This window comes from Oncorhynchus keta, chromosome 28 (assembly GCF_023373465.1).
Source record: "Oncorhynchus keta strain PuntledgeMale-10-30-2019 chromosome 28, Oket_V2, whole genome shotgun sequence".
In the NCBI taxonomy this organism is placed as follows: domain Eukaryota; kingdom Metazoa; phylum Chordata; class Actinopteri; order Salmoniformes; family Salmonidae; genus Oncorhynchus; species Oncorhynchus keta.
In genome coordinates this window covers 20688666-20716561 of record NC_068448.1, presented here as the reverse complement: position 1 = coordinate 20716561, position 27896 = coordinate 20688666, and the positions used below count along the sequence as shown (strand labels likewise).

The following is a 27896-nucleotide window of genomic DNA, read 5'->3' as shown; positions in this document are numbered from 1 at the left end:
CTCATCAACTCATCCCTGACCGCTGGCTACGTCCCTCCCGTCTTCAAGAGAGCGAGAGTTGCACCCCTTCTGAAAAAACCTACACTCGATCCCTCCGATGTCAACAACTACAGACCAGTATCCCTTCTCTCTTTTCTCTCCAAAACTCTTGAGCGTGCCGTCCTTGGCCAGCTCTACCGCTATCTCTCTCAGAATGACCTTCTTGATCCAAATCAGTCAGGTTTCAAGACTAGTCATTCAACTGAGACTGCTCTTCTCTGTATCACGGAGGCGCTCCGCACTGCTAAAGCTAACTCTCTCTCCTCTGCTCTCATCCTTCTAGACCTATCGGCTGCCTTCGATACTGTGAACCATCAGATCCTCCTCTCCACCCTCTCCGAGTTGGGCATCTCCGGCGCGGCCCACGCTTGGATTGCGTCCTACCTGACAGGTCGCTCCTACCAGGTGGCGTGGCGAGAATCTGTCTCCTCACCACGCGCTCTCACCACTGGTGTCCCCCAGGGCTCTGTTCTAGGCCCTCTCTTATTCTCGCTATACACCAAGTCACTTGGCTCTGTCATAACCTCACATGGTCTCTCCTATCATTGCTATGCAGACGACACACAATTAATCTTCTCCTTTCCCCCTTCTGATGACCAGGTGGCGAATCGCATCTCTGCATGTCTGGCAGACATATCAGTGTGGATGACGGATCACCACCTCAAGCTGAACCTCAGCAAGACGGAGCTCCTCTTCCTCCCGGGGAAGGACTGCCCGTTCCATGATCTCGCCATCACGGTTGACAACTCCATTGTGTCCTCCTCCCAGAGCGCTAAGAACCTTGGCGTGATCCTGGACAACACCCTGACGTTCTCAACTAACATCAAGGCGGTGTCCCGTTCCTGTAGGTTCATGCTCTACAACATCCGCAGAGTACGACCCTGCCTCACACAGGAAGCGGCGCAGGTCCTAATCCAGGCACTTGTCATCTCCCGTCTTGATTACTGCAACTCGCTGTTGGCTGGGCTCCCTGCCTGTGCCATTAAACCCCTACAACTCATCCAGAACGCCGCAGCCCGTCTGGTGTTCAACCTTCCCAAGTTCTCTCACGTCACCCCGCTCCTCCGCTCTCTCCACTGGCTTCCAGTTGAAGCTCGCATCCGCTACAAGACCATGGTGCTCGCCTACGGAGCTGTGAGGGGAACGGCACCTCAGTACCTCACGTCGCCAGGACAGCGGAGTCAATCACCACCTTCCGGAGACACCTGAAACCCCACCTCTTCAAGGAATACCTAGGATAGGGTAAGTAAGGGTAAGTAATCCTTCTCACCCCCCTTCTCCCCCCAACAAGATTTAGATGCAAGTGGCTGTTCCACTGGTTGTCATAAGGTGTATGCACCAATTTGTAAGTCGCTCTGGATAAGAGCGTCTGCTAAATGACTTAAATGTAAAAATGTAAATGTATTCCATTTGCACAACAGTATGTGACATTTATTGTCAATCAGTGTTGCTTCCTAAGTGGACAGTTTGATTTCACAGAAGTGTGATTGACTTGGAGTTACATTGTGTTGTTTAAGTGTTCCCTTTTTTTTGAGCGGTGTATATTTGGTGAGACTGAAGAGAATTGGTGAGCCCACAACACAGTACCTTTATTTCTGTAGTAGGTGAGAATGTGGTAATTTGAGCAATGTTTTTACATTCAGAATTATTCTGTCAAGGGAAATATACACTGAACAAAAATGCAACAACTTTACTGAGTTACAGTTCATATAAGGAAATCAGTCAATTTAAATATATTCATTAGGCCCTAATCTATGGATTTCACATGACTGGGAATACAGATATGCAAAAGATAGGGGCGTGGATCAGAAAACCAGTCAGTATCTAGTGTGACCACCGTTTGCCTCATACAGCACGACAAATCTCCTTCGCATAGAGTTGATCGGGCTGTTGATTGTGGCCTGTGGAATATTGTCCCACTTCTCTTCAATGGCTGTGCAAAGTTGCTGGATATTGGCGGGAACTGGAACACGCTGTAGTTCACATCGATCCAGAGCATCCTAAACATTTGATTTTTTATTTCACCTTTATTTAACCAGGTAGGCCAGTTGAGAACAAGTTCTCATTTACAACTGTGACCTGGCCATGATAAATCAAAGCAGTGCAACACAAACAACACAGAGTTACACATGGGATAAACAAATGTACAGTCAATAACACAATAGAACAATCTATTTACAGTGTGTGCAAATGTAGTAAGATAGGTAAGTAAGGCAATAAATAGGCCATAGTGGCGAAATAATTACAATTTAGCATTAACACTGGAGTGATAGATGTGCAGAAGATGATGTGCAAGTAGAGATACTGGGGTGCAAAGGATCAAAAAAACAAAAAAACAATATGGGGATGAGGTAGTTGGGTGGGATATTTACAGATGGGCTGTGTACAGGTCCAATGATTGGTAAGCTTCTCTGACAGCTGATGCTTAAAGTTAGTGAGGGAGATATGTCTTCAGCTTCAGTGATTTTTGCAATTCGTTCCAGTCATTGGCATCAGAGAACTATAAGGAAAGGCAGCCAAAAGAGGAGTTGGCTTTGGGGAAGACAAGTGAAATATACCTGCTGGAGTGCGTGCTACAGGTGGGTGTTGTTATGGTGACCAGTAAGCTGAGATAACACGGGGCTTTACCTAGCAAAGACTTATAGATGACCTGGAGCCAGTGAGTTTGGCGACGAATATGAAGCGAGGGCCAGCCAACGAAAGCATACAGGTTGCAGTGCTGGGTAGTATATGCGGCTTTGGTGACAAAACGGATGGCACTGTGATAGACTACATCCAATTAGCTGAGTAGAGTGTTGGAGGCTATTTTGTAAATGACATCGCCGTAGTCAAGGATCGGTAAGATAGCCAGTTTTATGTTCAACAGCACAAGTGAAGGAGGCTTTGTTGTGAAATAGGAAGCTGATTCTAGATTTAATTTTGGATTGGAGATGCTTAATGTGAGTCTGGAAGGAGAGTTTACAGTCTAACCAGACACCTAGGTATTTGTAGTTGTCCACATATTCTAAGTCAGAACCGTCCAGAGTAGTGATGCTAGGCGGGTCGGTGCAGGCAGCGATCGGTTGAAGAGCATGCATTTAGTTTTTCTTGCATTTAAGAGCAGTTGGAGGCCACGGAAGGAGTGTTTATGGCATTGAAGCTCGTCTGGAGGTTTGTTAACACAGTGTCCATTGAAGGGCCAGAAGTATACAGAATGGTGTCGTCTGCGTAGAGGTGGATCAGAGAATCCCCAGCAGCAAGAGCGACATCCATTGATATATACAGAGAAAAGAGTCGGCCGGAGAACTGAACCCTGTGGCACCCCCATATAACTGCCAGAGGTCCGGACAAAAAAAAAAGCAGGTAGCCTTGTGGTTAAGAGCGTTGGAACAGTAACCGAAAGGTTGCTGGTTCAAATCCCTGAGCCAACCAGGTGAAAAATATGCTGATGTGCACTTGAGCAAGTCACTTTATCCTACTTGCCCCTGTAAGTCACTCTGGATAAGAGCATCTGCTAAATTACTAAAATGTGAAAATGCTTAACACCTAATAAAGATTTTGTACTTAAAAAAACACACTTGTTACCTCATATCCCAGCGATAATGCTTTGCATTATGCCTGGGAAGAAAACACTTCAATTTGCTCAACTTGCTATTAACTCAACTTACCCCAAGGCAAATATTTAGACTATTAGCCCACCCACACAGCTACAAGGATGCAATTTCATGCTAGGTTAAGGACCTCATGTTAAAGCTTATAGAGACACCAACTGATGTATAGAACAATCTTATACAGTGCCTTGCGAAAGTATTCGTCCCCCTTGAACTGTATTTTTTGTGAAGAATCAACATCAAGTGGGACACAATCATGAAGTGGAACGACATTTATTGGATATTTCAAACTTTTTTAACGAATCAAAAACTGAAAATTGGGCGTGCAAAATTATTCAGCCCCCTTAAGTTAATTTTTTATTTTTTTATTTTTTTTATTTCACCTTTATTTAACCAGGTTAACAAGTTCTCATTTGCAACTGCGACCTGGCCAAGATAAAGCATAGCAGTGTGAACAGACAACACAGAGTTAGTTACACATGGAGTAAACAATTAACAAGTCAATGACACAGTAGAAAAAATGGGCAGTCTATATACAATGTGTGCAAAAGGCACGAGGAGGTAGGCGAATAATACAATTTTGCAGATTAACACTGGAGTGATACATGATCAGATGGTCATGTACAGGTAGAGATATTGGTGTGCAAAAGAGCAGAAAAGTAAATAAATAAAAACAGTATAAAAACAGTATGGGAATGAGGTAGGTGAAAATGGGTGGGCTATTTACCTATAGACTATGTACAGCTGCAGCGATCGGTTAGCTGCTCGGATAGCTGATGTTTGAAGTTGGTGAGGGAGATAAAAGTCTCCAACTTCAGCGATTTTTGCAATTCGTTCCAGTCACAGGCAGCAGAGTACTGGAATGAAAGGCGGCCAAATGAGGTGTTGGCTTTAGGGATGATCAGTGAGATACACCTGCTGGAGTGCGTGCTACAAATGGGTGTTGCCATCGTGACCAGTGAACTGAGATAAGGCGGAGCTTTACCTAGCATGGACTTGTAGATGACCTGGAGCCAGTGGGTCTGGCGACGAATATGTAGTGAGGGCCAGCCGACTAGAGCATACAAGTCGCAGTGGTGGGTGGTATAAGGTGCTTTAGTGACAAAACGGATGGCACTGTGATAGACTGCATCCAGTTTGCTGAGTAGAGTGTTGGAAGCCATTTTGTAGATGACATCGCCGAAGTCGATGATCGGTAGGATAGTCAGTTTTACTAGGGTAAGCTTGGCAGCGTGAGTGAAGGAGGCTTTGTTGCGGAATAGAAAGCCGACTCTTGATTTGATTTTCGATTGGAGATGTTTGATGTGAGTCTGGAAGGAGAGTTTGCAGTCTAGCCAGACACCTAGGTACTTATAGATGTCCACATATTCAAGGTCGGAACCATCCAGGGTGGTGATGCTAGAGCAACACAGCTCATCACTCTGATACTTTGTAGCGCCACCTTTTGCTGCGATTACAGCTGTAAGTCGCTTGGGGTACGTCTCTATCAGTTTTGCACATCGAGGGACTGAAATTTTTTCCCATTCCTCCTTGCAAAACAGCTCGAGCTCAGTGAGGTTGGATGGAGAGCATTTGTGAACAGCAGTTTTCAGTTCTTTCCACAGATTCTCGATTGGATTCAGGTCTGGACTTTGACTTGGCCATTCTAACACCTGGATATGTTTATTTTTGAACCATTCCATTGTAGATTTTGCTTTATGTTTTGGATCATTGTCTTGTTGGAAGACAAATCTCCATCCCAGTCTCAGGTCTTTTGCAGACTCCATCAGGTTTTCTTCCAGAATGGTCCTGTATTTGGCTCCATCCATCTTCCCATCAATTTTAACCATCTTCCCTGTCCCTGCTGAATAAAAGCAGGCCCAAACCATGATGCTGCCACCACCACGTTTGACAGTGGGGATGGTGTGTTCAGGGTGATGAGCTGTGTTGCTTTTACGCCAAACATAACGTTTTGCATTGTTGCCAAAAAGTTCAATTTTGGTTTCATCTGACCAGAGCACCTTCTTCCACATGTTTGGTGTGTCTCCCAGGTGGCTTGTGGCAAACTTTACACAACACTTTTTATGGATATCTTTAAGAAATGTCTTTCTTCTTGCCACTCATCCATAAAGGCCAGATTTGTGCAATATACGACTGATTGTTGTCCTATGGACAGAGTCTCCCACCTCAGCTGTAGATCTCTGCAGTTCATCCAGAGTGATATTGGGCCTGTTGGCTGCATCTCTGATCAGTCTTCTTCTTGTATGAGCTGAAAGTTTAGAGGGACGGCCAGGTCTTGGTAGATTTGCAGTGGTCTGATACTCCTTCCATTTCAATATTATCGCTTGCACAGTGCTCCTTGGGATGTTTAAAGCTTGGGAAATATTTTTGTATCCAAATCCGGCTTTAAACTTCTTCTCAACAGTATCTCGGACCTGCCTGGTGTGTTCCTTGTTCTTCATGATGCTCTCTGCGCTTTTAACGGACCTCTGAGACTATCACAGTGCAGATGCATTTATACGGAGACTTGATTACACACAGGTGGATTGTATTTATCATCATTAGTCATTTAGGTCAACATTGGATCATTCAGAGATCCTCACTGAACTTCTGGAGAGAGTTTGCTGCACTGAAAGTAAAGGGGCTGAATAATTTTGCACGCCCAATTTTTCAGTTTTTGATTTGTTAAAAATGTTTGAAATATCCAATAAATGTCGTTCCACTTCATGATTGTGTCCCACTTGTTGTTGATTCTTCACAAAAATTACAGTTTTATATCTTTATGTTTGAAGCCTGAAATGTGGCAAAAGGTCGCAAAGTTCAAGGGGGCCGAATACTTTCGCAAGGCACTGTAAGTATCTACTTTGGTTTAGATACACGCATCATGAAACCTCCAACACAATAAATGAATGTACTTTTTTGGACTTAACTTGCTTACCACTTTTTCTGTGTGGTTTCTTCCTTAGTCTCCATGAAATTATGACAATTTCCTAAATATTTGGTCAAATTATGAATTTTGTGTATGGTTTGCTTGAATTAAGAGTGACTCAACTTAACCCTTTGGTTCAACTTACCCCACTCTCCCCTTGGCCTAACTAATAAAGAAACATATGAAATAGTTACCTATTCATTATATAATAACCACACCACATTGCACAATGTCAAATCGGTTTATTGAAATAACTATAGCATCACTTCCAATATTTTCAACATTCTCAGTATTTAAGTGAAATTATATGGCTAACCTTCAATTAGAGATACCGAATAAGAGAAAACTGAGACCTTACATTGAGAGGAGGAAGTAAACAATTTGTTTTCGATTCCAAACGGTCACTCAATATATTAAAACTACTGAATTAAACTACTGCTATTAAAACAATTATATTACGTTTGGCCACAGGAGCAAAGAGTTTCTTGCTGACAAGAGTACATAATAATTAGATATACATCTGCACTGATGTGGGTATATTACCACAAGCATTATGCACTGAGCTTTTAAACATTTCATAACTTAACAAATCCTGGACAATTTTAGACTTTCAATGACTAAATTTGATACAGTACCAGTCAAAAGTTTGGACAAACCTACTAATTTCAGGGTTTTCTTTATATTCTACATTATAGAATAATAGTGAAGACATCAACGCTATGAAATAACACATATGGAATCATGTAGTAACCAAAAATGTGTTAAACAAATCAAAATATATTGTATATTTGAGATTCTTCAAAGTAGCCACCCTTTGCCTTGATGACAGCTTTTCACACTCTTGGCATTCTCTCAACCAGCTTCATAAGGTAGTCACCTGGAATGCATTTCAATTAACAGGTGTGCCTTGTTAAAAGTTAATTTGTGGAATTGTTTGAGCCAAATCAGTTGTGTTGTGACAAGGTAGGGGTGGTATACAGAAGATGGCCCTATTTGGTAAAAGACCAAGTCCATATTATGACAAGAACAGCTCAAATAAGCAAAGAGAAAAGACAGTCCATCATTACTTTAAGACATGAAGGTCAGTCAATACGGAAAATTTCAAGAACTTTGAAAGTTTCTTCAAGTGCAGTCACAAAAAACATAAAATTCTATAATGAAACTGGCTCTCATGAGGACCGCCACAGGAAAGGAAGACCCAGAGTTACCTCTGCTGCAGAGGATAAGTTCATTTGAGTTACCAGCCTCAGAAATGGGCAATTAACTGCACCTCAGATTGCACAACAGAGTTCAAGTTCAAGACACATCTCAACATCAACTGTTCAGAGGAGACTGTGTGAATCAGTTCTTCCTGGTCAAATTGCTGCAAATAAACCACTGCTAAAGGACACCAATAAGAAGAAGAGACTTGCTTGGGCCAAGAACCATTAGACCGGTGGATATCTGTCCTTTCGTCTGATGAGTCCAAATTTGTGATCATTGGTTCCGACCACCATGTCTTTGTGAGATGCAGAGTAGGGTAACCCAATCTACCTACCTCATCCCCATACTGTTTTTATTTTATTTACTTTTCTGCTATTTTGCACACCAGTATCTCTACTTGCACATCATCATCTGCTCATTTATCACTCCAGTGTTAATCTGCTAAATTGTAATTATTCGCTCCTATGGCCTATTTATTGCCTACCTCCTCTTTTTCCTCTTTTGCACACACTGTATATAGACAATTTTTTTCCTACTGTGTCATTGACTTGTTTATTGTGTTACTGGCTTGTTTATTGTTTACTCCATGTGTAACTCTGTTGTTGTCTGTGTCACTGTCACGTCCTGACCATAGAGAGCCCTTATTTTTCTATGGTAGAGTAGGTCAGGGCGTGACTGGGGGGTTCGTCTAGTTTATATTTTCTATGTGGTGTTCTAGTTTTGTTTTCTATGTTGGTGATTGGTATGATTCCCAATTAGAGGCAGCTGGTAATCGTTGTCTCTAATTGGGGATCATATTTAAGTAGCATTTTTCCCACCTGTATTTTATGGTATATTGTTTTGAGTAAGTGCACGTAGCATCTCTGTAGTCACGGTTTGTTGTTTGTGTTATTGTTTTGCTAAGTTTCACTTTATAATAAATTATGTGGAACTCAACATCCGCTGCGCCTTGGTCCGTCTCTACAAATATTTGTGACAGTCACAGTGCTCTGCTTTATCTTGGCCAGGTCACAGTTGTAAATGAGAACTTGTTCTCAACATACCTACCTGGTTAAATAAAGTAAAAAACACTGTTTGTGATTTATTTAGAATTCAAGGTACACTTAACCATGGCTACCACAGCATTCTGCAGCGATACACCATCCCATCGGGTTTACGCTTAGTGGGACTATAATTTGCTTTTCAACAGGACAATGACCCAACACACCTTCAGGTTGTGTAAGGGCTATTTGACAAGAACAAGAGTGCTGCATCAGATGACCTGGCCTCCACAATCCCCCAACCTCAACCCAATTGAGATGGTTTGGGATGAGTTGGACCGCAGAGTGAAGGAAAAGCAGCCAACAAGTGCTCAGCATATGTGGGAACTCCTTCAAGATTGTTGGAAAAGCCTTCTAGGTGACTACCTCATGAAGCTGGTTGAGAGAATTCAAAGCTGTCATCAAGGCAAAGGTTGGCTACTTTGAAGAATCTAAAATGTATTTTGATTTAACACTTTTTTTGGTTACTATATGATTCCATATGTGTTATTTCATATTTTTGATGTCTTCACTATTATTCTACAATGTAGAAAATAGTAAAAATAAAGAAAAACCCTTGAATGAGTAGTTGTGTCCAAACTTTTGACTGGTACCGTATACATTTAAATTATCCTACAAAAATGTAATAACAATGAAGTTAAAATAATCTTGTTGAATAAACATTTAACTCAAACTTTTAAAGCGGCGGATACCAATATCTTAGACTGTGCAACCCAGCAGTCTTTGTCCCCTTGATAACGCATAAGGTGAATTTGGCAAAAAATGATGGAAAAGGCACATAAAACCCACTAAAAGCTCTTAACTTGTTGTCCAGAGTCATATATAAGGCTATCATACAGCTGTAGTTGGCAATGTTTTCATAATATCGTCTTGTATTGAGGCAGAACAAACAAAATAATATGTGTTGAACTTTCTTAAAATGTTGGTCAACCTATTTCTCTAAAATATGCATATACCAACTGGTTTCACAAACCAAGCTGCTTCAGTCATTTCACAAATGTAAAATAATAAGCAAGTGCATATAGGTCATGTTACTGCGTGTATCCAGGGAGCAGGCTTCTACTTTGAGCTGAAGAAGCTGGACCGGCTCTGGGGACCCATCAGCATACTGGCCTGGTTCTTGTGTGTGATGTGAATCTGAAGGGGGAATATGAGTGAAAGGTTGTGTTACTCAAATGACCATGTTATTACCATGTCTACGTACTTGTTACCAACATGTTACCATGTTATATTAACAACATGTTATTAGCATCAAGCTCCATGGTCTCTAGCAATAGAACTTGCTTTAAAAACTCTTAAAATGCTCTGTTACACTGAACTCAATCTGGGTTCCTAGCACTCACCGTACAGGGTGGCTGCATCCAGGGCTCTCCGTCTATCTGCATTGGTAAAGGTTTCTTAGTCCTGAGAGATGGACAGAGACATAAGGGAGAACATTTTGTGTTCACAACATCTCAGAATTTTGTAAATACCAGCATACAACTGGGAAAAATATACTTAAATGCCCTTCCAACTGGTAATTATTAGTGGGGAAACTCTCCTCTTTTGACCTCACCCTCTCACCTTCCCCCCCTACTCACAAGGCAGGCAATACGCTTGACCTCATCTTTACTAGATGCTGTTCTTCCACTAACCTCATTGCAACTCCCCTCCAAGTCTCCGACCACTACCTTGTATCCTTTTCCCTCTCGCTCTCATCCAACACTTCCCACACTGCCCCTACTCGGATGGTATCGCGCCGTCCCAACCTTCGCTCTCTCTCCCCCGCTACTCTCTCCTCTTCCATCCTATCTTCTCTTCCCTCTGCTCAAACTTTCTCCAACCTATCTCCTGATTCTGCCTCCTCAACCCTCCTCTCCTCCCTTACTGCATCCTTTGACTCCCTATGTCCCCTATCCTCCAGGCCGGCTCGGTCCTCCCCTCCCGCTCCGTGGCTCGACGACTCATTGCGAGCTCACAGAACAGGGCTCCGGGCAGCCGAGCGGAAATGGAGGAAAACTCGCCTCCCTGCGGACCTGGCATCCTTTCACTCCCTCCTCTCTACATTTTCCTCCTCTGTCTCTGCTGCTAAAGCCACTTTCTACCATTCTAAATTCCAAGCATCTGCCTCTAACCCTAGGAAGCTCTTTGCCACCTTCTCCTCCCTCCTGAATCCTCCCCCCTCCCTCCTCCCTCTCTGCAGATGACTTCGTCAACCATTTTGAAAAGAAGGTCGATGACATCCGATCCTCGTTTGCTAAGTCAAACGACACCGCTGGTTCTGCTCACACTGCCCTACCCTATGCTCTGACCTCTTTCTCCCTCTCTCTCCAGATGAAATCTCGCGTCTTGTGACGGCCGGCCGCCCAACAACCTGCCCGCTTGACCCTATCCCCTCCTCTCTTCTCCAGACCATTTCCGGAGACCTTCTCCCTTACCTCACCTCGCTCATCAACTCATCCCTGACCGCTGGCTACGTCCCTCCCGTCTTCAAGAGAGCGAGAGTTGCACCCCTTCTGAAAAAACCTACACTCGATCCCTCCGATGTCAACAACTACAGACCAGTATCCCTTCTCTCTTTTCTCTCCAAAACTCTTGAGCGTGCCGTCCTTGGCCAGCTCTACCGCTATCTCTCTCAGAATGACCTTCTTGATCCAAATCAGTCAGGTTTCAAGACTAGTCATTCAACTGAGACTGCTCTTCTCTGTATCACGGAGGCGCTCCGCACTGCTAAAGCTAACTCTCTCTCCTCTGCTCTCATCCTTCTAGACCTATCGGCTGCCTTCGATACTGTGAACCATCAGATCCTCCTCTCCACCCTCTCCGAGTTGGGCATCTCTGGCGCGGCCCACGCTTGGATTGCGTCCTACCTGACAGGTCGCTCCTACCAGGTGGCGTGGCGAGAATCTGTCTCCTCACCACGCGCTCTCACCACTGGTGTCCCCCAGGGCTCTGTTCTAGGCCCTCTCTTATTCTCGCTATACACCAAGTCACTTGGCTCTGTCATAACCTCACATGGTCTCTCCTATCATTGCTATGCAGACGACACACAATTAATCTTCTCCTTTCCCCCTTCTGATGACCAGGTGGCGAATCGCATCTCTGCATGTCTGGCAGACATATCAGTGTGGATGACGGATCACCACCTCAAGCTGAACCTCAGCAAGACGGAGCTCCTCTTCCTCCCGGGGAAGGACTGCCCGTTCCATGATCTCGCCATCACGGTTGACAACTCCATTGTGTCCTCCTCCCAGAGCGCTAAGAACCTTGGCGTGATCCTGGACAACACCCTGACGTTCTCAACTAACATCAAGGCGGTGTCCCGTTCCTGTAGGTTCATGCTCTACAACATCCGCAGAGTACGACCCTGCCTCACACAGGAAGCGGCGCAGGTCCTAATCCAGGCACTTGTCATCTCCCGTCTTGATTACTGCAACTCGCTGTTGGCTGGGCTCCCTCCCTGTGCCATTAAACCCCTACAACTCATCCAGAACGCCGCAGCCCGTCTGGTGTTCAACCTTCCCAAGTTCTCTCACGTCACCCCGCTCCTCCGCTCTCTCCACTGGCTTCCAGTTGAAGCTCGCATCCGCTACAAGACCATGGTGCTCGCCTACGGAGCTGTGAGGGGAACGGCACCTCAGTACCTCCAGGCTCTGATCAGGCCCTACACCCAAACAAGGGCACTGCGTTCATCCACCTCTGGCCTGCTCGCCTCCCTACCACTGAGGAAGTACAGTTCCCGCTCAGCCCAGTCAAAACTGTTCGCTGCTCTGGCCCCCAATGGTGGAACAAACTCCCTCACGACGCCAGGACAGCGGAGTCAATCACCACCTTCCGGAGACACCTGAAACCCCACCTCTTCAAGGAATACCTAGGATAGGGTAAGTAAGGGTAAGTAATCCTTCTCACCCCCCTTCTCCCCCAACAAGATTTAGATGCAAGTGGCTGTTCCACTGGTGGTCATAAGGTGTATGCACCAATTTGTAAGTCGCTCTGGATAAGAGCGTCTGCTAAATGACTTAAATGTAAATGTAAATGTAAATGAAACTCATCTATCATCCCCATGCTCCGAGTTTCCCACTTGCACCTCTCTGACATCATTTGTCAACAAAAAAAGACAGCAAGCATGGTGGCATCTTCAGCAGTTGTACAAATGATTGATACTAAATTGATTCTGTTTATCTTCCTTCTGATTTAAAAAGTGAAAGCAGCTCTGGATATAGGGCAGGTAGCCTAATGGTGGCAGGTAGCCTAGTGGTTAGAGTGTTGGGCCAGTAACTGAAAGGTTGTTGGATCGAATCCCAGAGCTGATAAGGTACAAATCTGTCGTTCTGCCCCTGAACAAGGCAGTTAATCCTGGTAGGCTGTAATTTTAAATAAGAATGTTCTTTACTGACATGCCTAGTTAAATACAGGTTAAATAACAAACAAAACAATATAATATGTTCAACAGTTAGGGGCAGTTAACCCACTGTTCAACAGTTAGGGGCAGTTAACCCACTGTTCAACAGTTAGGGGTCACTTAGAAATTTCCTTGATTTTGAAAGAAAAACTACTTTTTTGTCCATTTAAAATAAAATAACACCAAATTGATCAGAAATACAGTTTTTAATGTTGTAAATGAAGAAGAAAGCTATTCATTTATGGCCATTTTGAGCCTGTAATCGAACCCACAAATGCTGATGCTCCAGATACTCAACTAGTCTAAAGAAGGACAGTTTTATTGCTTCTTTAATCAGAACCACAGTTTTTAGCTGTGCTAACATAATTGCAAAAGGGTTTTCTAATGATCAATTAGCTAATCCAAGTTTATCATTTTAAAAGGCTAACACAACGTGCCATTGGAACACAGGAGTGATTGTGGCTGATAACTGATAGCTGATTGTGGCTGATAATCACTTCATGATTGTGTCCCACTTGTTGTTGATTCTTCACCAAAAAATACAGTTTTATATCTTTATGTTTGAAGCCTGAAATGAGGCAAAAGGTCGCAAAGTTCAAGGGGGCCGAATACTTTCGCAAGGCACTGTATATATACTTTTTATGGGCAAAAAAGAGCAAAATAATCTAAACCTTCTCATGACCTACACATTTGATGGAATTTATCAGTTCAAAAAGTGAATACACCCATCTTGTATTTAAGACTTTACAATGGGTAATTACCACCTTCTCACTTGGTTATGAAGGCAGCATTAGTAGTGAGGATGGATTTTGTTTTTTTAAAGGTGTAAGGTGTACAAATAATCATCCCACATCATACTGTGATATCTCAGCTAGTCTGTACATGTCTCAACATGTCACAAACACTCACCTGATTGTAATCTGTGAGGTTTTTGCTAGTCTTATAGCACTCTTAAGTCCAGTATATATCTGCCCCATCTCCATGGCCCCTTCTAGACCAACCACTTCCAAACGCAGGTCACTGAGGTCTGTCATGGAAGATGGAAACACTGAACATGCAGTTCACACAGAGGCAGTACAGTTTTTAGTCTGAGACTAGCTGTTCAAACCTAGAACAGACCTCTTGAAATGGATACTCTAAAACATCTCACATGATATTCTAACAATATTCTATACCAGACATGGGCACAACTTTTAACATTTTGAAACCTTGAGGCCTTGGATCAAGCCAAGGGATTTCACTGTACCTTGTCCACTGACTTTCAGGATTTCAGGGTCGACAATAACCTCCGGCATTTCCTGAGGATTCATAAAGGACTTGGATTCACTCTTCTTGGCTTCTCCCCACAGGTTGGATCCACCATGCATGCTGGGAATGTTGAGGACTGCGATCCCCTCCATAGAAAGGCCACTCAGGTCCAATGGGGTGCCGCAGCACTGAGGGACGTACAACATCAGGCAGACAGTGCAACTTAATGAGATGCCATAATGAGCTAAACATACCACATAACTATCAGGTCAGCTGTGTTAACCACAATCCTCATGTAATAAAATATATGCTTGCTTGCTGACTATCGACGGAACTCACCTTTCATGGAGTAGCATTATTTTCCATTGATAGGTTTGGATTTCTGAACTTTAAATGTTATTCATCATTAGTTGTAATCGATACCTGAGGGGTGCCATAGGCGAGGGGCTACACCAGAGGTTAATGGCTATCTGTAGGAGGAAAGTATATAGTGGGTGCAGTGAAGCTTGGAATGTACTGAGTGTAGGGAATGAGATCACATGTGGAAGGCATTGACAAGTGGAGACAGCCATTGATTAGTGATGAAGGGGGTCGAGGTCAGTTCAGGTCACGTTAAGGGAGAAAGAAAAGTTTATGGCTCGTATCACTTAGTTTCCTGCCTAGCAATAAAGATACAATGTTTGGTCAGATGTGTATGAGGAGACTCAGCATAGGAGAAAGGTTTAAATATCAGTGTTTGTGTGAATATGTCCTTGTCTAATGCAGCTGTATTGACCCTCTAGGAATAATCCAATTGGTTTGAGCTTTCAAATTGCCCGTTGAGTTTTTACTCTGAAAATTAGAACCTAACAGTTGGCGTCATGAAAGGGATTCACCACGATTTGCAGTTGAACTAGAGATTTCCGAATCAGAAAAACAGGAGCCGGCACCAGAAATAAGGTAGGCACAGTTCCTACGCCTGTTATCACTAATTCTGACACCTTGGGGAGATGAGAATCGTAGGCTGAACAATTATAGGATACAGACCTAGAAAACCTGAGTTTATTCAGTAGGTCCATTGTGTTTTATTTATTTTTTATTTTACTAGGCAAGTCAGTTAAGAACAAATTCTTATTTTCAATGACGGCCTAGGAACAGTGGGTTAACTGCCTGTTCAGGGGCAGAACAACAGATTTGTACCTTGTCAGCTCGGGGGTTTGAACTTGCAACCTTCCAGTTACTAGTCCAACACTCTAACCACTAGGCTACCCTGCCGTGTAATGACTGGTCGTAAATATCTGGTGTAGGCTAGGTTCCATTAAGATAGGTCCCGAGTGGAGATGTTCCTCTGCGAGATCCAGGTAAAAATAAGGTGTAGGGAAAGTTCCATAAGGATAGGTCCAGAGTGGAGGTTTTCCTCCGCGAGATCCATGAGGGACAATACAGTGTAGGGTAGGTTCCATATAGGATAGGTCCCTAGGGGGATATTCCCATGAGATCTGTAAAAGGGATGAAAGTCCCAGCTGCAGTTGACAGTGAGGCAGTAGAGTGTATGTGGATAATGATAAGAAGGCTGCCTATAAATTCTGAAGGTAAGCCACATGCATGGCTAAAAGAAAAGCATTAAGATATTCAAACACTGTTTGAGTTACGTGTATTAGCAGTAGCAATAAGGAGAGAGGTTGGTTTATGCCCTATGGGGAGGGGGAACCATGAAAGATTACGTGGAAATAGGAAGACAAGTCTGAATAGTTTTGGTAATGTGTGTTATCAACAACAGTGATATTTGAGGCGCAACACTGGAATAAGACATTAGGTGATCCGTATTCTCCAGCAATACATTTGTGGATGCTATAGTATAGGTTCCAATACAAGGTATTAAGTGCTGTGACCAATTAATAGGCACAAATACCATAACTATTATCTGGCGAAGTGGGTATCTCTACCTTGGAAAATAGTTAATAGAAGGTGTGTATTATAGACGGGAGTGAAGAAATCTAAACATCCTGCACACTGTCGGGAGAGGTTTCGGAATAATAACTATTGATATGGCAACAGACGGCCCTGATTTTCCCGGTAAAGCGGAGCTAGAGGATTTTAATAAAGCCATGGAGGCACTGAAAGAAGTGCACAAGCATTCTATCAATTCGGCTCGAATATGGGAAAATTGAGCAAACTGGATAAGATTGGTCAGCATTTCCCGGTTGACGGAAAATTCCAATCTGACAGAAAATTCAGGGAGGCAATTATGACTTGGCACAATGACAAAACCATAATCAAAGCTCAATATACTAGTGTTTTGATGTCAGCATTATCTCAACAAAAAATACCAACCGATAAACCCGGAATTAGTAGATGTACTCAGCTACAGAAAGACTGGGTATGGGAGTACATTGATAGAATTTGTACTTTGGCCTTGATATCAGATTTGAAACCTGTGATCAAAACGGCAATTGCGGGGGTTGTGGATGAAATAGAGCAAGATGCTATGAGAGTGGAATTTAACTCCGCTCACTTCGCAGACGTGCGAGGGGTTAATACGGCCACAGGGAAAGTCACTAACTATAGTTTCAATGGCCAAGGTAAGAAAGAAACATAGCGGAAAAACATCAAAGCGTAGGGAGAAAGAGTTCTGTTTTAGATGTGGGGCTGTTGGTCATTGGAAAAAGGATTGTAAAGTGGGAATGGAGCCTGCTGCAATCGGAAGAAATGCTGCCATTTGCATCTTTTTTTAAAAGAGCAACAACAAATCCTCCGGACAGTAGCAGGGCAGGAACTTTCACATAGCGGTGTATGGCATCGGTACGATCGATAGTGGTTCATAGAGATTACAGTTCTATGTGAAGGAAGACATATGAGATCACCTCTTATACAACTTTTTAATAGATCCAGGGAACAAATATCGCTGAGTCCTTATGATGAGAAATTGGCTAAATTTGCCATAAGAAAAAGTATTTTGGTTTGAAGAATCTAGGTGAAATACCATGGGTGTGGATTCTGAAGAGGTAACAAATTAAAATGATCTGGCCAAACACTCAGAACACACCATGGGAGCTTTTTTTATCTTAGGAGACATTTTATGTGGTTTTATTATGAAATAGATTTACATTTTATGTCGTCTTGTTCTGAAATTGATTTCTAGAATGGACGAAAGGGTGGAGGGGTCATGAGGAATTAGCATAGGGGTTACCAAACCTAAAATGAACTTTGCATTGTTTTTGTTCATGAACATTGTGGTGCGGTGGTTATGGAGAATCATGGGGAAAAGAGACCTGTGAATCGTTGGACTCGGTGGCGAGATAAAGTCGCTGTGTCTAAGGGTAGTACATGCTAAATAAAAGATACATAAACGTTGGGTTGGATTAAAACAAATGTTTAATGATTGGAGTAAGGATAGAGGATTTACCATTATCATGTTTGATTTATAATTAATACTTTTGGATTGCTGGTTAAGATGGAGCATAGTGAATGCTTCTTTTCAAGAAGAGGGGGTTTCATTATCTCTCGTTGGAATGTTCCCGGAGACTGTGGTCTTGGGGAGAGCAGTTAGGGATATTTGGCAGTTTTAAGTATAAAAGTATCTGGAGTAAGCCATAAACAGAGTTCCCAGATAAGTAAGGCCTGTTATTTAGTGGGGTCTTTTCAATTTTGTTTTAAATTGGGTATGAAGAATGATGGAAAGATTTTAAATGTTTTTAAATGGTTTCGGAAGGAAAGGGTAAGAAAAGGGAGAGGAAATATTTAATGGTGTCGAATGCCCTGTATCCTGACTTTCTGGAGAGGCCTGATCAATCTCACTAGAAATGATCGAAACGGGTGGGATTTAATTATAAATTGAATGAGAAACACTAGTCTCTATTCTATTTTACCATCACCATTACCATTTATGGGATACCATTATTTCCTTATAGAGTTATCAAGAGTTAGTTTTTTAAATTTAACATGTTGTTTTTGAATCACGATGTGAATCATGTGTTCGAAGGGAAAATTACTAGTTCCCTGGTCCTTGGGTAAATATACACATTTACTTTGTTCAGTCTACATATAGAAGAAAAGATATATGTTAATGATGGTTGACTCTTACTCCAAATGGATTGTGATGTGTGTATTGCTGATTTCATTTTTGTCTTTGTTTCGATACAAATGTCACCAGATTGGGTCTACTGGAGTGTTGGGATTCCCCATGGGTTAGGGTGCTAACACCCTGATCTGGTAACTCTTCTGAGAGGTCGTCGGTAAAATAAGGGAGTATAAACTAAGTTTAAAAATGGTTTTAACAGTAACAGTATGTTGTTATGCTGTTTGACATTTGTTGTAGAGATGATGTTATTAAGAAATTGGGAATGTAATATTTTGTCATAGTCAATTCTTGTCTGGATTTCCTGAAACAGAACTGTTGTTCTGATCTGTCCTCTCTTGAGGTTATCATGGAAGGTGACGTCAGATGGTGTCTTAATGCATGTAGGAATAATTTGGCCACAAACGGTTGGTGTGAACTGGCTGAAGAAAGAGCAACAAAGGCGTCCAATGCGACAGTGACTTTTAAACACTGCGATCTGAGTCCGAGCCAAACCTGGGTACAGGTGGCAGGAGTGCTGAGACCGCGCATGTGGAGTGAGCATGGAGAGAGAGAACATACACATTTCTCTCATGCTCCTGGGTTGCTGGTTGGAGAAATGGACAAGAAAGAAATGGTGGAAACGGCTCAGATGAGAGACTCATGTATGTGGGAAAAACGGATGTATCTATTTATCTATATCAAAATGACAGGCAAGAGTTACATGTGCCGTTGGGAAGATGAACTGTCATGCTTCCTGAAGAAGATATGCTAGAATGATAAGTGCCGGGAAAAGGGGCAAAACACAAGTCTCAACATCAACAGTGAAGAGGCGACTCCAGGATGCTGGCATTCTAGGCAGAGTTGCAAAGAAAAAGCCATATCTCAGACTGGCCAAATAAAATAAAACATTAAGATGGGCAAAAGAACACAGACACTGGACAGAGAAGGCTTTTTCTTTGCAACTCGGAGCATCCCGGAGTCGCCTCTTCACTGTTGACGTTGAGACTGGTGTTATGCGGTACTATTTAATGAAGCTGCCAGTTGACGACTTGTGAGGCGTCTGTTTCTCAAACTAGACACTCTAAAATACTTGTCCTCTTGCTCAGTTGTACACCGGGGCCTCCCACTCCTCTTTCTATTATGGTTAGAGCTTGTTTGCGTTGTTCTGTGAAGGGAGTAGGACACGGTGTTGTACGAGATCTTCAGTTACTTGGCAATTTCTCGCATGGAATAGCCTTCATTTCTCAGAACAAGAATAGACTGACGAGTTTCAGAAGAAAGTACTTTGTGTTTCTGACCATTTCGAGCCTGAAATCGATCCCACAAATGATGATGCTCCAGATACTCAACTAGTCTAAAGAAGGCCAGTTTTATTGCTTTTTAATCAGAACATTTTTCAGCTGTGCTAACATAATTGCAAAAGGGTTTTCTAATGATCAATTAGCCTTTTAAAATGATACACTTGGATTAGCTACCACAGCATGCCATTGGAACACAGGAGTGATGGTTGCTTACAATGTTCCTCTGTACGCCTATGTAGATATTCCATTAAAAAAGAAATCTGCCGTTTCCAGCTACAATAGTAATTTACTACATTAACAATGTCTACACTGTATTTCTGACCAATTTGATTGTATTTTAAATGGACAAAAGCAGTTTCTTTCAAAAACAAGGACATTTCTAAGTGACCCCAAACTTTTGAACGGTAGTATATATATGTATGTACAGTGGGGAGAACAAGTATTTGATAACCTGCAAAATCGGCAGTGTTTCCTACTTACAAAGCATGTAGAGGTCTGTAATTTTTATCATAGGTACACTTCAACGGTGAGAGACAGAATCTAAAACAAAAATCCAGAAAATCACATTGTATGATTTTTAAGTAATTAATTTGCATTTTATTGCATGACATAAGTATTTGATACATCAGAAAAGCAGAACTTAATATTTGGTAAAGAAACCTTTGTTTGCAATTACAGAGATCATACATTTCCTGTAGTTCTTGACCAGCAGGGTTTTGGCCCACTCCTCCATACAGACCTTCAGATCCTTCAGGTTTCGGGGCTGTCGCTGGGCAATACGCACTTTCAGCTCCCTCCCAAGATTTTCTATTGGGTTCAGTTCTGGAGACTGGCTAGGCCACTCCAGGACCTTGAGATGCTTCTTATGGAGCCACTTCTTAGTTGCCCTAGCTGTGTGTTTCGGGTCGTTGTCATGCTGGCTGACCCAGCCACGATCCATCTTCAATGCTCTTACTGAGGGAAGGAGGTTGTTGGCCAAGATCTCGCGATACATGGCCCCATCCATCCTCCCCTCAATACGGTGCAGTCGTCCTGACCCCTTTGCAGAAAAGCATACCCAAAGAATGATGTTTCCACCTCCATGCTTCACGGTTGGGGTGGTGTTCTTGGGGTTGTTCTCATCCTTCTTCTTCCTCCAAACACGGCGAGTGGAGTTTTGACCAAAAAGCTCTATTTTTGTCTCATCAGACCACATGACCTCCCATTCCTCCTCTGGATCATCCAGATGGTCATTGGCAAACTTCAGACGGGCCTGGACATGCGCTGGCTTGAGCAGGGGGACCTTGCATGCGCTGCAGGATTTTAATCCATGACGGCGTAGTGTGTTACTAATGGTTTTCTTTGAGACTGTGGTCCCAGCTCTCTTCAGGTCATTGACCAGGTTCTGCCGTGTAGTTCTGGGCTGATCCCTCACCTTCCTCGTGATCATTGATGCCCCACGAGGTGAGATCTTGCATGGAGCCCCAGACCGACGGTCATTGACTGTCATCTTGAACTTCTTCCATTTTCTAATAATTGCGCCAACAGCTGTTGCCTTCTGTTAAGGGATTTTTTAAATCAATAATGACTAATTATGTATACATTTCAATCAGGACTGACTAATGAGAATACTATTATGTTACTGTATAGATTTATGAATTTTCTTTTCATCCTAGTACTGAATATAATGTGTGTAAATATAATCAAGAATTAGAACAATGACTGTCTGTTCCTTGGTAGAAATGAATGAACTTATCGTCAGACTGGCTAGAATGCTTATCGACACAGGAAGACCTTGGCTCATAAATTATATTAAATTGGTGTGGGACGATGTGGGAAAGCTTGAGATACTACCTTTGTACCAGGGTGAGGAAGAGACGGGACAGTTCGAAAACTAATGACGTCATTTTCAGTTTATAACCTGTGGTAAAATGTTTCATGTTCAGTACTCTCGAGAATATACGCTGCTGATTGATTTTGAGACTGGTCTCTGTCCATTTTATGCAAATAAGAGTCTTACAAATTCTTAGAAGTGGGCAGAGTGTTTAATTTAATTGGGTATTAAAACATGTAGGAATTTTATTCCAGTAACACCTTCTCACCAAGCTGCTTGCCTATTGTCCTGTAGCCCATCCCAGCCTTGTGCAGGTCTGCAATTTTATCCCTGATGTCCTTACACAGCTCACTGGTCTTGGCCATTGTGGAGAGGTTGGAGTCTATTTGATTGAGTGTGTGGACAGGTGTATTTTATACAGGTAACGAGTTCAAACAGGTGCAGTTAATACAGGTAATGAGTGGAGAACAGGAGGGCTTCTTAATTAAAGAAAAACTAACAGGTCTGTGAGAGACAGAATTGTTACTGGTTGGTGGGTGATCAAATACTTATGTCATGCAATAAAATGCTTATTAATTACTTAAAAATCATACAATGTGATTTTCTGGATTTTTGTTTTAGGTTCCGTCTCTCACAGTTGAAGTGTACCTATGATAAAAAAAAATCACAGACCTAAGTAGGAAAACCTGCAACACCATTAGGGGAGCCTGTAATAATCCATTTGTTTAGAGATGCAAATTATAATCAGTTTTTAATAAAGCAATACAGATTTAAGGTAAGTGTGTTGGAGGCAACTGGCACCCCCTCCAATAGGGCAGCTTGAAAAAAAAAGTGCCAACTGTAGCCACTTATTTCCCTAAGCATGACCATCATTAAAATACCAAATTTTTACCAAACTTGTATTTTCTTGTGTCAGCAATTGGACATTGTTCTTAGGGGGAGCTAGTTTACACCAGCTAGAATTTTGATGTGTGATGACACTTTTTATTGCCGTTTTGAATTGTATTTATCAGACATTTTTGATTGTTTATATGAACATTTCGTAAGAACACTTGGAAATATTATTTAGGCCTATGGATCTTCGTTTATTGTCATAATATGTAGGCCTATAGATTTCTCCTCTTTCACGCATTTCTGGAACTTTGGCTACCAGCTCTGTGCCTTTGTGCACAATCTCCAGATGCTATTTCAGGTTTGATGTGGTGTTTCTAGACAAAGATATTAATGCTTGCTGCCTGTGCATAGGTTAAGCAGGGGACACAACACAACTGCCATCTTTCTTTGATTTTCAGTTTCACGATAGCCTAGGAAACGAGTTAGCCTAGCTACAGATGAATTCCAGGAAACAAGGCTTAAAAAATATACAACCTTCTGAAAGTAATGGAAAAAATAATAGTATAAAACAATTTTGAAGACAGTAACTTGTTATGTTACTCCGTTACTCATAAAAGTAACAGTACTGTAATGTGTTACTTTTACTCGCAACACTGGTTGGGTATATGTTTTTTTATAAAGTTACTGTGTGTTTGCAATCCTCACCTCAATTGTAAGACATTCATTCAGTTTCTTGCATGAAGCAGAGATGGTCTCAGAGGTGGCAAACTCAAAATACCACAACTTGTTCTTCATTCTAGAATATTGAACAACATTCTTGCATTAACGTAGGGTCGTTTACACCATGCACAAAGTCATTACACCTAAAAGTCCCCTCTGAATAACCAGACTCCAGTCCGGTTATTCAAGTTTTCTTACCTGCTATTAAATTTCTGGGGGTGTTTCTCTCTCAGCGTATGGAACCGGTGGGCAATAGAGGCATCCTGTCAACACAGAACAAGTTATAAAAAAGTTGACAAAGCATTCTGGTGTGTGCCATAACTAAGTAGCCTGGACATATCATTTTTTGCTGTCCTGCCAACTCCGATGGTCATTGCCATGTTGACGTGACAATGACCATAGGAATTGGCAAGACAGCACAAACAGATCTGGGACCATGATAGAAGTTCACTCACCACTCCAATGGAGAAGTAGTTGTTGATGATCTCATAAGGCACAGGGTCACCCATCTCCTGGGGGTCCTCTAGGATCACCTCTACATTCCAGCGGTCCATCAGCACTGGAGTGCTGCCCTCAATCTCCTTCAGGATCCGACACAGATCCGTCCCATCATAACCTATAGGGGAGAGTGGCTCAACTATATTCAGCATCACTCCATCAAGGGAACTATAGTATTCTTTCTCACAAAGATATCTACATATATTTCAGGATGTTCTGTTTCCCTGGAAATAATCAGAATTAATATTAACATAATAGTTTTGAAAATATACTTGTAAAAAAAAAGAAGAAGTGGTCTCTTTGCACAATTTACCCCAGGTTTGGGATAAGTTCAGCCGCGGGACTGTAAGTTAAGCCGCCTACAAATCTCTGTACTGAATGAAATATTACCACTACATTATTCAAACCATTTCTATCTTTATTTCCCAAACACAATCACAATTGCTTTTTTGTCTTTTAATAATTTGAAGCATCTTTTAACACACACCTAAAAAACATGCCTAACAAACACTTTGTACTTAAAAATTTTTTTTTTTTTAACACAGGCCAAGCCCTATTGTCACCTAATTTCCAGCGATAATGCATTGCATTACACCTTGGAAGAAAACACTTCAATTTCCTCAACTTAAACAAACATTGACTATATTAGCCCACACAGCTACAGTTGCAGTCGGAAGTTTACATACACTTTAGCCAAATATATTTAAACTTAGTTTTTCACAATTCCTGAGATTTAATCCTAGTAAAAATTCCCTGTCTTAGTTCACCACTTTATTTTAAGAATGTGAAATGTCAGAATAATAGTAGAGAGAATAATTTATTTCAGCTTTTATTTCTTTCATCACATTCCCAGTGGGTCAGAAGTTTACATACACTCAATTAGTATTTGGTATCATTGCCTTTAAATTGTTTAACTTGGGTCAAACGTTTTGGGTAGCCTTCCACAAGCTTCCCACAATAAGTTGCGTGAATTTTGTCCCATTCCTCCTGACAGAGCTGGTGTAACTGAGTCAGGTTTGTAGGCCTCCTTGCACGCAGACACTTTTTCAGTTCTGCCCACAGATTTTCTATAGGATTGAGGTCAGGGCTTTGTGATGGCCACTCCAATACCTTGACTTTGTTGTCCTTAGGCCATTTTGTCACAACTTTAGAAGTATGCTTGGGGTCATTGTCCATTTGGAAGACCTATTTGTGACCAAGCTTTAACTTCCTGACTGATGTCTTGAGATGTTGCTTCAATATATCCACACAATTTATCTTCCTCATGATGCCATCCATTTTGTGAAGTGCACCAGCCCCTCCTGCAGTAAAGAACCCCCACAACATGATGCTGCCACCCCCGTGCTTCACAGTTGGGATGGTGTTCTTCGGCTTGCAAGCCTCCTCCTTTTTCCTTCAAACATCAAGATGGTCATTATGGCCAAACAGTTCTATTTTTGTTTCATCAGACCAGAGGACATTTCTCCAAAAAGTACAATATTTTTCCCCATGTGCAGTTGCAAATCATAGTCTGGCTTATGTTGATATAGGACTAGGTTTACTAGGGATAAAGATACTTTTGTACCTGTTTCCTCCAGCATCTTCACAAGGCCCTTTGCTGTTGTTCTGGGATTGATTTGCACTTTTTGCACCAAAGTACGTTCATCTCTTGGAGACAGAACGTGTCTCCTTCCTGAGCGGTAAAGATGGTGCGTGGTCCCATGGTGTTTATACTTGTGTACTATTGTTCGTATAGATGAACGTGGTACCTTCAGGCATTTGGAAATTTCTCCGAAGGATGAACCAGACTTGTGGAGGTCTGCACATTTTTTTCTGAGGTCTTGGCAGATTTATTTTGATTTTCCCATTATGTCAAGCAAAGAGGCACTGAGTTTGAAGGTAGGCCTTGAAATACATCCACAGGTACACCTCCAATTGACTCAAATGATGTCAATTAGCCTATCAGTTGCTTCTAAAGCCATTACATAACCTTCTGGAATGTTCCAAGCTGTTTAAAGGCTCAGTCAACTTAGTGTATGTAAACTTCTGACCCACTGGAATTGTGATACAGATACATTGCAATAAGTGAAATAATCAGTCTGTAAACAATTGTTGGAAAAATTACTTGTGTCATGCACAAAGTAGATGTCCTAACCAACTTGCCAAAACTATAGTTTGTTAACAAGACATTTGTGGAATGGTTGAATAACTAGTTTTAATGACTTCAACCTTACATGGATGCACTTTCATGCTAGGTTTAGGACCTCATAATGAAGCTTACATAGACCCAAACTGATGTATAGAACAATCTTAAAATAATATTATTTGGTTTAAATACGAACATCATGAAACCTCTTACAACATTTTTTTAACCTAACTTGCTTACCACTTTTCCCATGTGGTTTCTTCCTTCACAATGATGACCTTTTCCTAAATGTTTAGTTAAATTATACATTTTGTGTATGGATTTCTATAAACAAGGGTGGCTCAACTTACCCCTTTGGCTAAACTTACCCCGTGATACAGGAAACATGATACGTGAACAAAGACAAAAGACAACCCTTCTCACCTCCTCCCCATCTAAGACAACGTGCAAGGTCATTTCCTGTGCCCAGGGGTAACACAGCCACAGGTGGCCGCACTTGAAGTTTGGCTTTTTCTGATTGCACCAGAAGGGGAGAAAGAGAGATCATCAGCATTACTCATGTCTAGGTTACTACATGGAATCCATTTCTGTAACATGTTTGGTAAGAAAATTAATCGTTTTTACTCATATACTAAAGTTGACTTGTCTATTGGCATGTACACTCAGTGGCCAGTTTATGGTACACCCATCTAGTCCTGGATCGGATCCCCCTTTGCCTCCAGAACAGCCTGAATTATTTCGGGGCATGACCACTTTCTCCACACCGTTACACTACTGCCAACAGTCAGTATCGTTGACACCAGGCAGGATGGGGCCATGGACCCGTGCTGTTTACACTAAATCCTGACTGCCATCAGCATGACGGAACAGGAACCGGATTCGTCGGACCAGGCAATGTTTTTCCACTACTCAATTGTCCAGTGTTGGTGATCACGTGCCCACCGGAGCCACTTCTTGTTTTTAGCGGTTAGGATTGGAACATAGTGTGGTCGTCTGCTGCAATAACCCATCTGTGACAAGGCCCGACGAGTTGTGCATTCCGAGATGCTGTTGTGACCCACCGGTTAGCTTGCACGATTCTTACCATTCTCCTTCGACCTCTCATCAATGAGCTGTTTTCTTCCACAGGACTGCCGCTGACGGGATGTTTTTTGTTCGTCGCAACATTCTCGGCAAACCCTAGACACTGTTGTGCGTGAAAAGGCCCAGAAGGGTGGCCGTTTCTGAGATACTAGAACCGGCACGCCTGGCATCAACAATCATACCACGTTCAAAGTCACTTAGGTCACTCGTTTTTTCCCATTCTAATGTTCAATCGAACAGTAATTGTATGCCTCGAGGCCTGTCTGCCTGCTTTATTTTGCAAGCCACAGCCACGTGACTCACTGTAGGAGCGAACCATTTTCCTGAACGGGGAGGTGTACCTAATAAACTGTCCACTGAGTGTGTAGTACATGGTCTACCAATATTGTGGACTGGACCCCACCTATGGCATCAAGTATCCAGCCCACAGTCCCGTCCCCTCCGCAAACCAATATCCTGTAATCCTTCAGATTTCTGAAGAAGCACAGCCTGAAACACAGAGTGTGTATTATGTTGGGGGTGCAGTACAAGATCTAACAGTGACGTTCACTGATGGTTATGACATCTCAGAGAGAAATAAGCCGTTCAAGTTTACTTGAAGTATGAGTGTACAAAGTGGTCAGTCAACAGTGTAAAAAAAAGAAAAAAGAAGGTGTTATTTATGTTTATTATTTCTAAACATAATTTTTAAACCAAAAGTAGGGAAATCTATCAGATATAAAAATGCTGAACAAAGTCTTCCAAACATGGAGATCAACTATGATTAACATCACGGTTGTGATGATAAGTTTATAACAAAAAGGTTAAACATAAAAAGATTAGTGAAGAGAGGATCTGAAAAACCATGATCAGTCAATGGGAAATATCACTAACTTGGGAAAAGTATTTATTTTTAGGCCAATATCGGTATAAATTTAATAATTGTACAACTGCGACCTGGCCAACAACACAGAGTTACACATAAATGTACAGTCAATAACACAATAGAAAATATATGTACAGTGTGTGTAAATGTAGAAGAGGAGGGAGGTAAGGCAATAAATAGGCCATAGAGGTGAAAAAAATTCTAATTTA

The 27896-nt window shown here is 42.1% G+C and overlaps 1 protein-coding gene across 4 annotated transcripts in view; it reads right to left on the bottom strand.

Annotated features, from left to right (window-relative positions):
* Positions 1–6764: 6764 nt before the first annotated feature.
* Positions 6765–27896, bottom strand: part of LOC118360549 (diacylglycerol kinase beta-like) — a 51132-nt gene continuing 30000 nt past the window's right edge. For all 4 annotated transcript variants that reach the window (XM_052485091.1, XM_052485093.1, XM_052485092.1 and 1 more), the window contains 9 exons: positions 27226–27311; positions 26163–26252; positions 23572–23732; positions 23315–23379; positions 23102–23192; positions 14408–14597; positions 14071–14188; positions 10124–10184; positions 6765–9917 (listed from right to left, as the gene is read on the bottom strand). In XM_052485091.1, the coding sequence (XP_052341051.1) occupies positions 9840–9917; positions 10124–10184; positions 14071–14188; positions 14408–14597; positions 23102–23192; positions 23315–23379; positions 23572–23732; positions 26163–26252; positions 27226–27311 (940 nt within the window). In that variant the 3' untranslated portion in view covers positions 6765–9839. The remainder of the gene's footprint in view (positions 9918–10123; positions 10185–14070; positions 14189–14407; positions 14598–23101; positions 23193–23314; positions 23380–23571; positions 23733–26162; positions 26253–27225; positions 27312–27896) is intronic.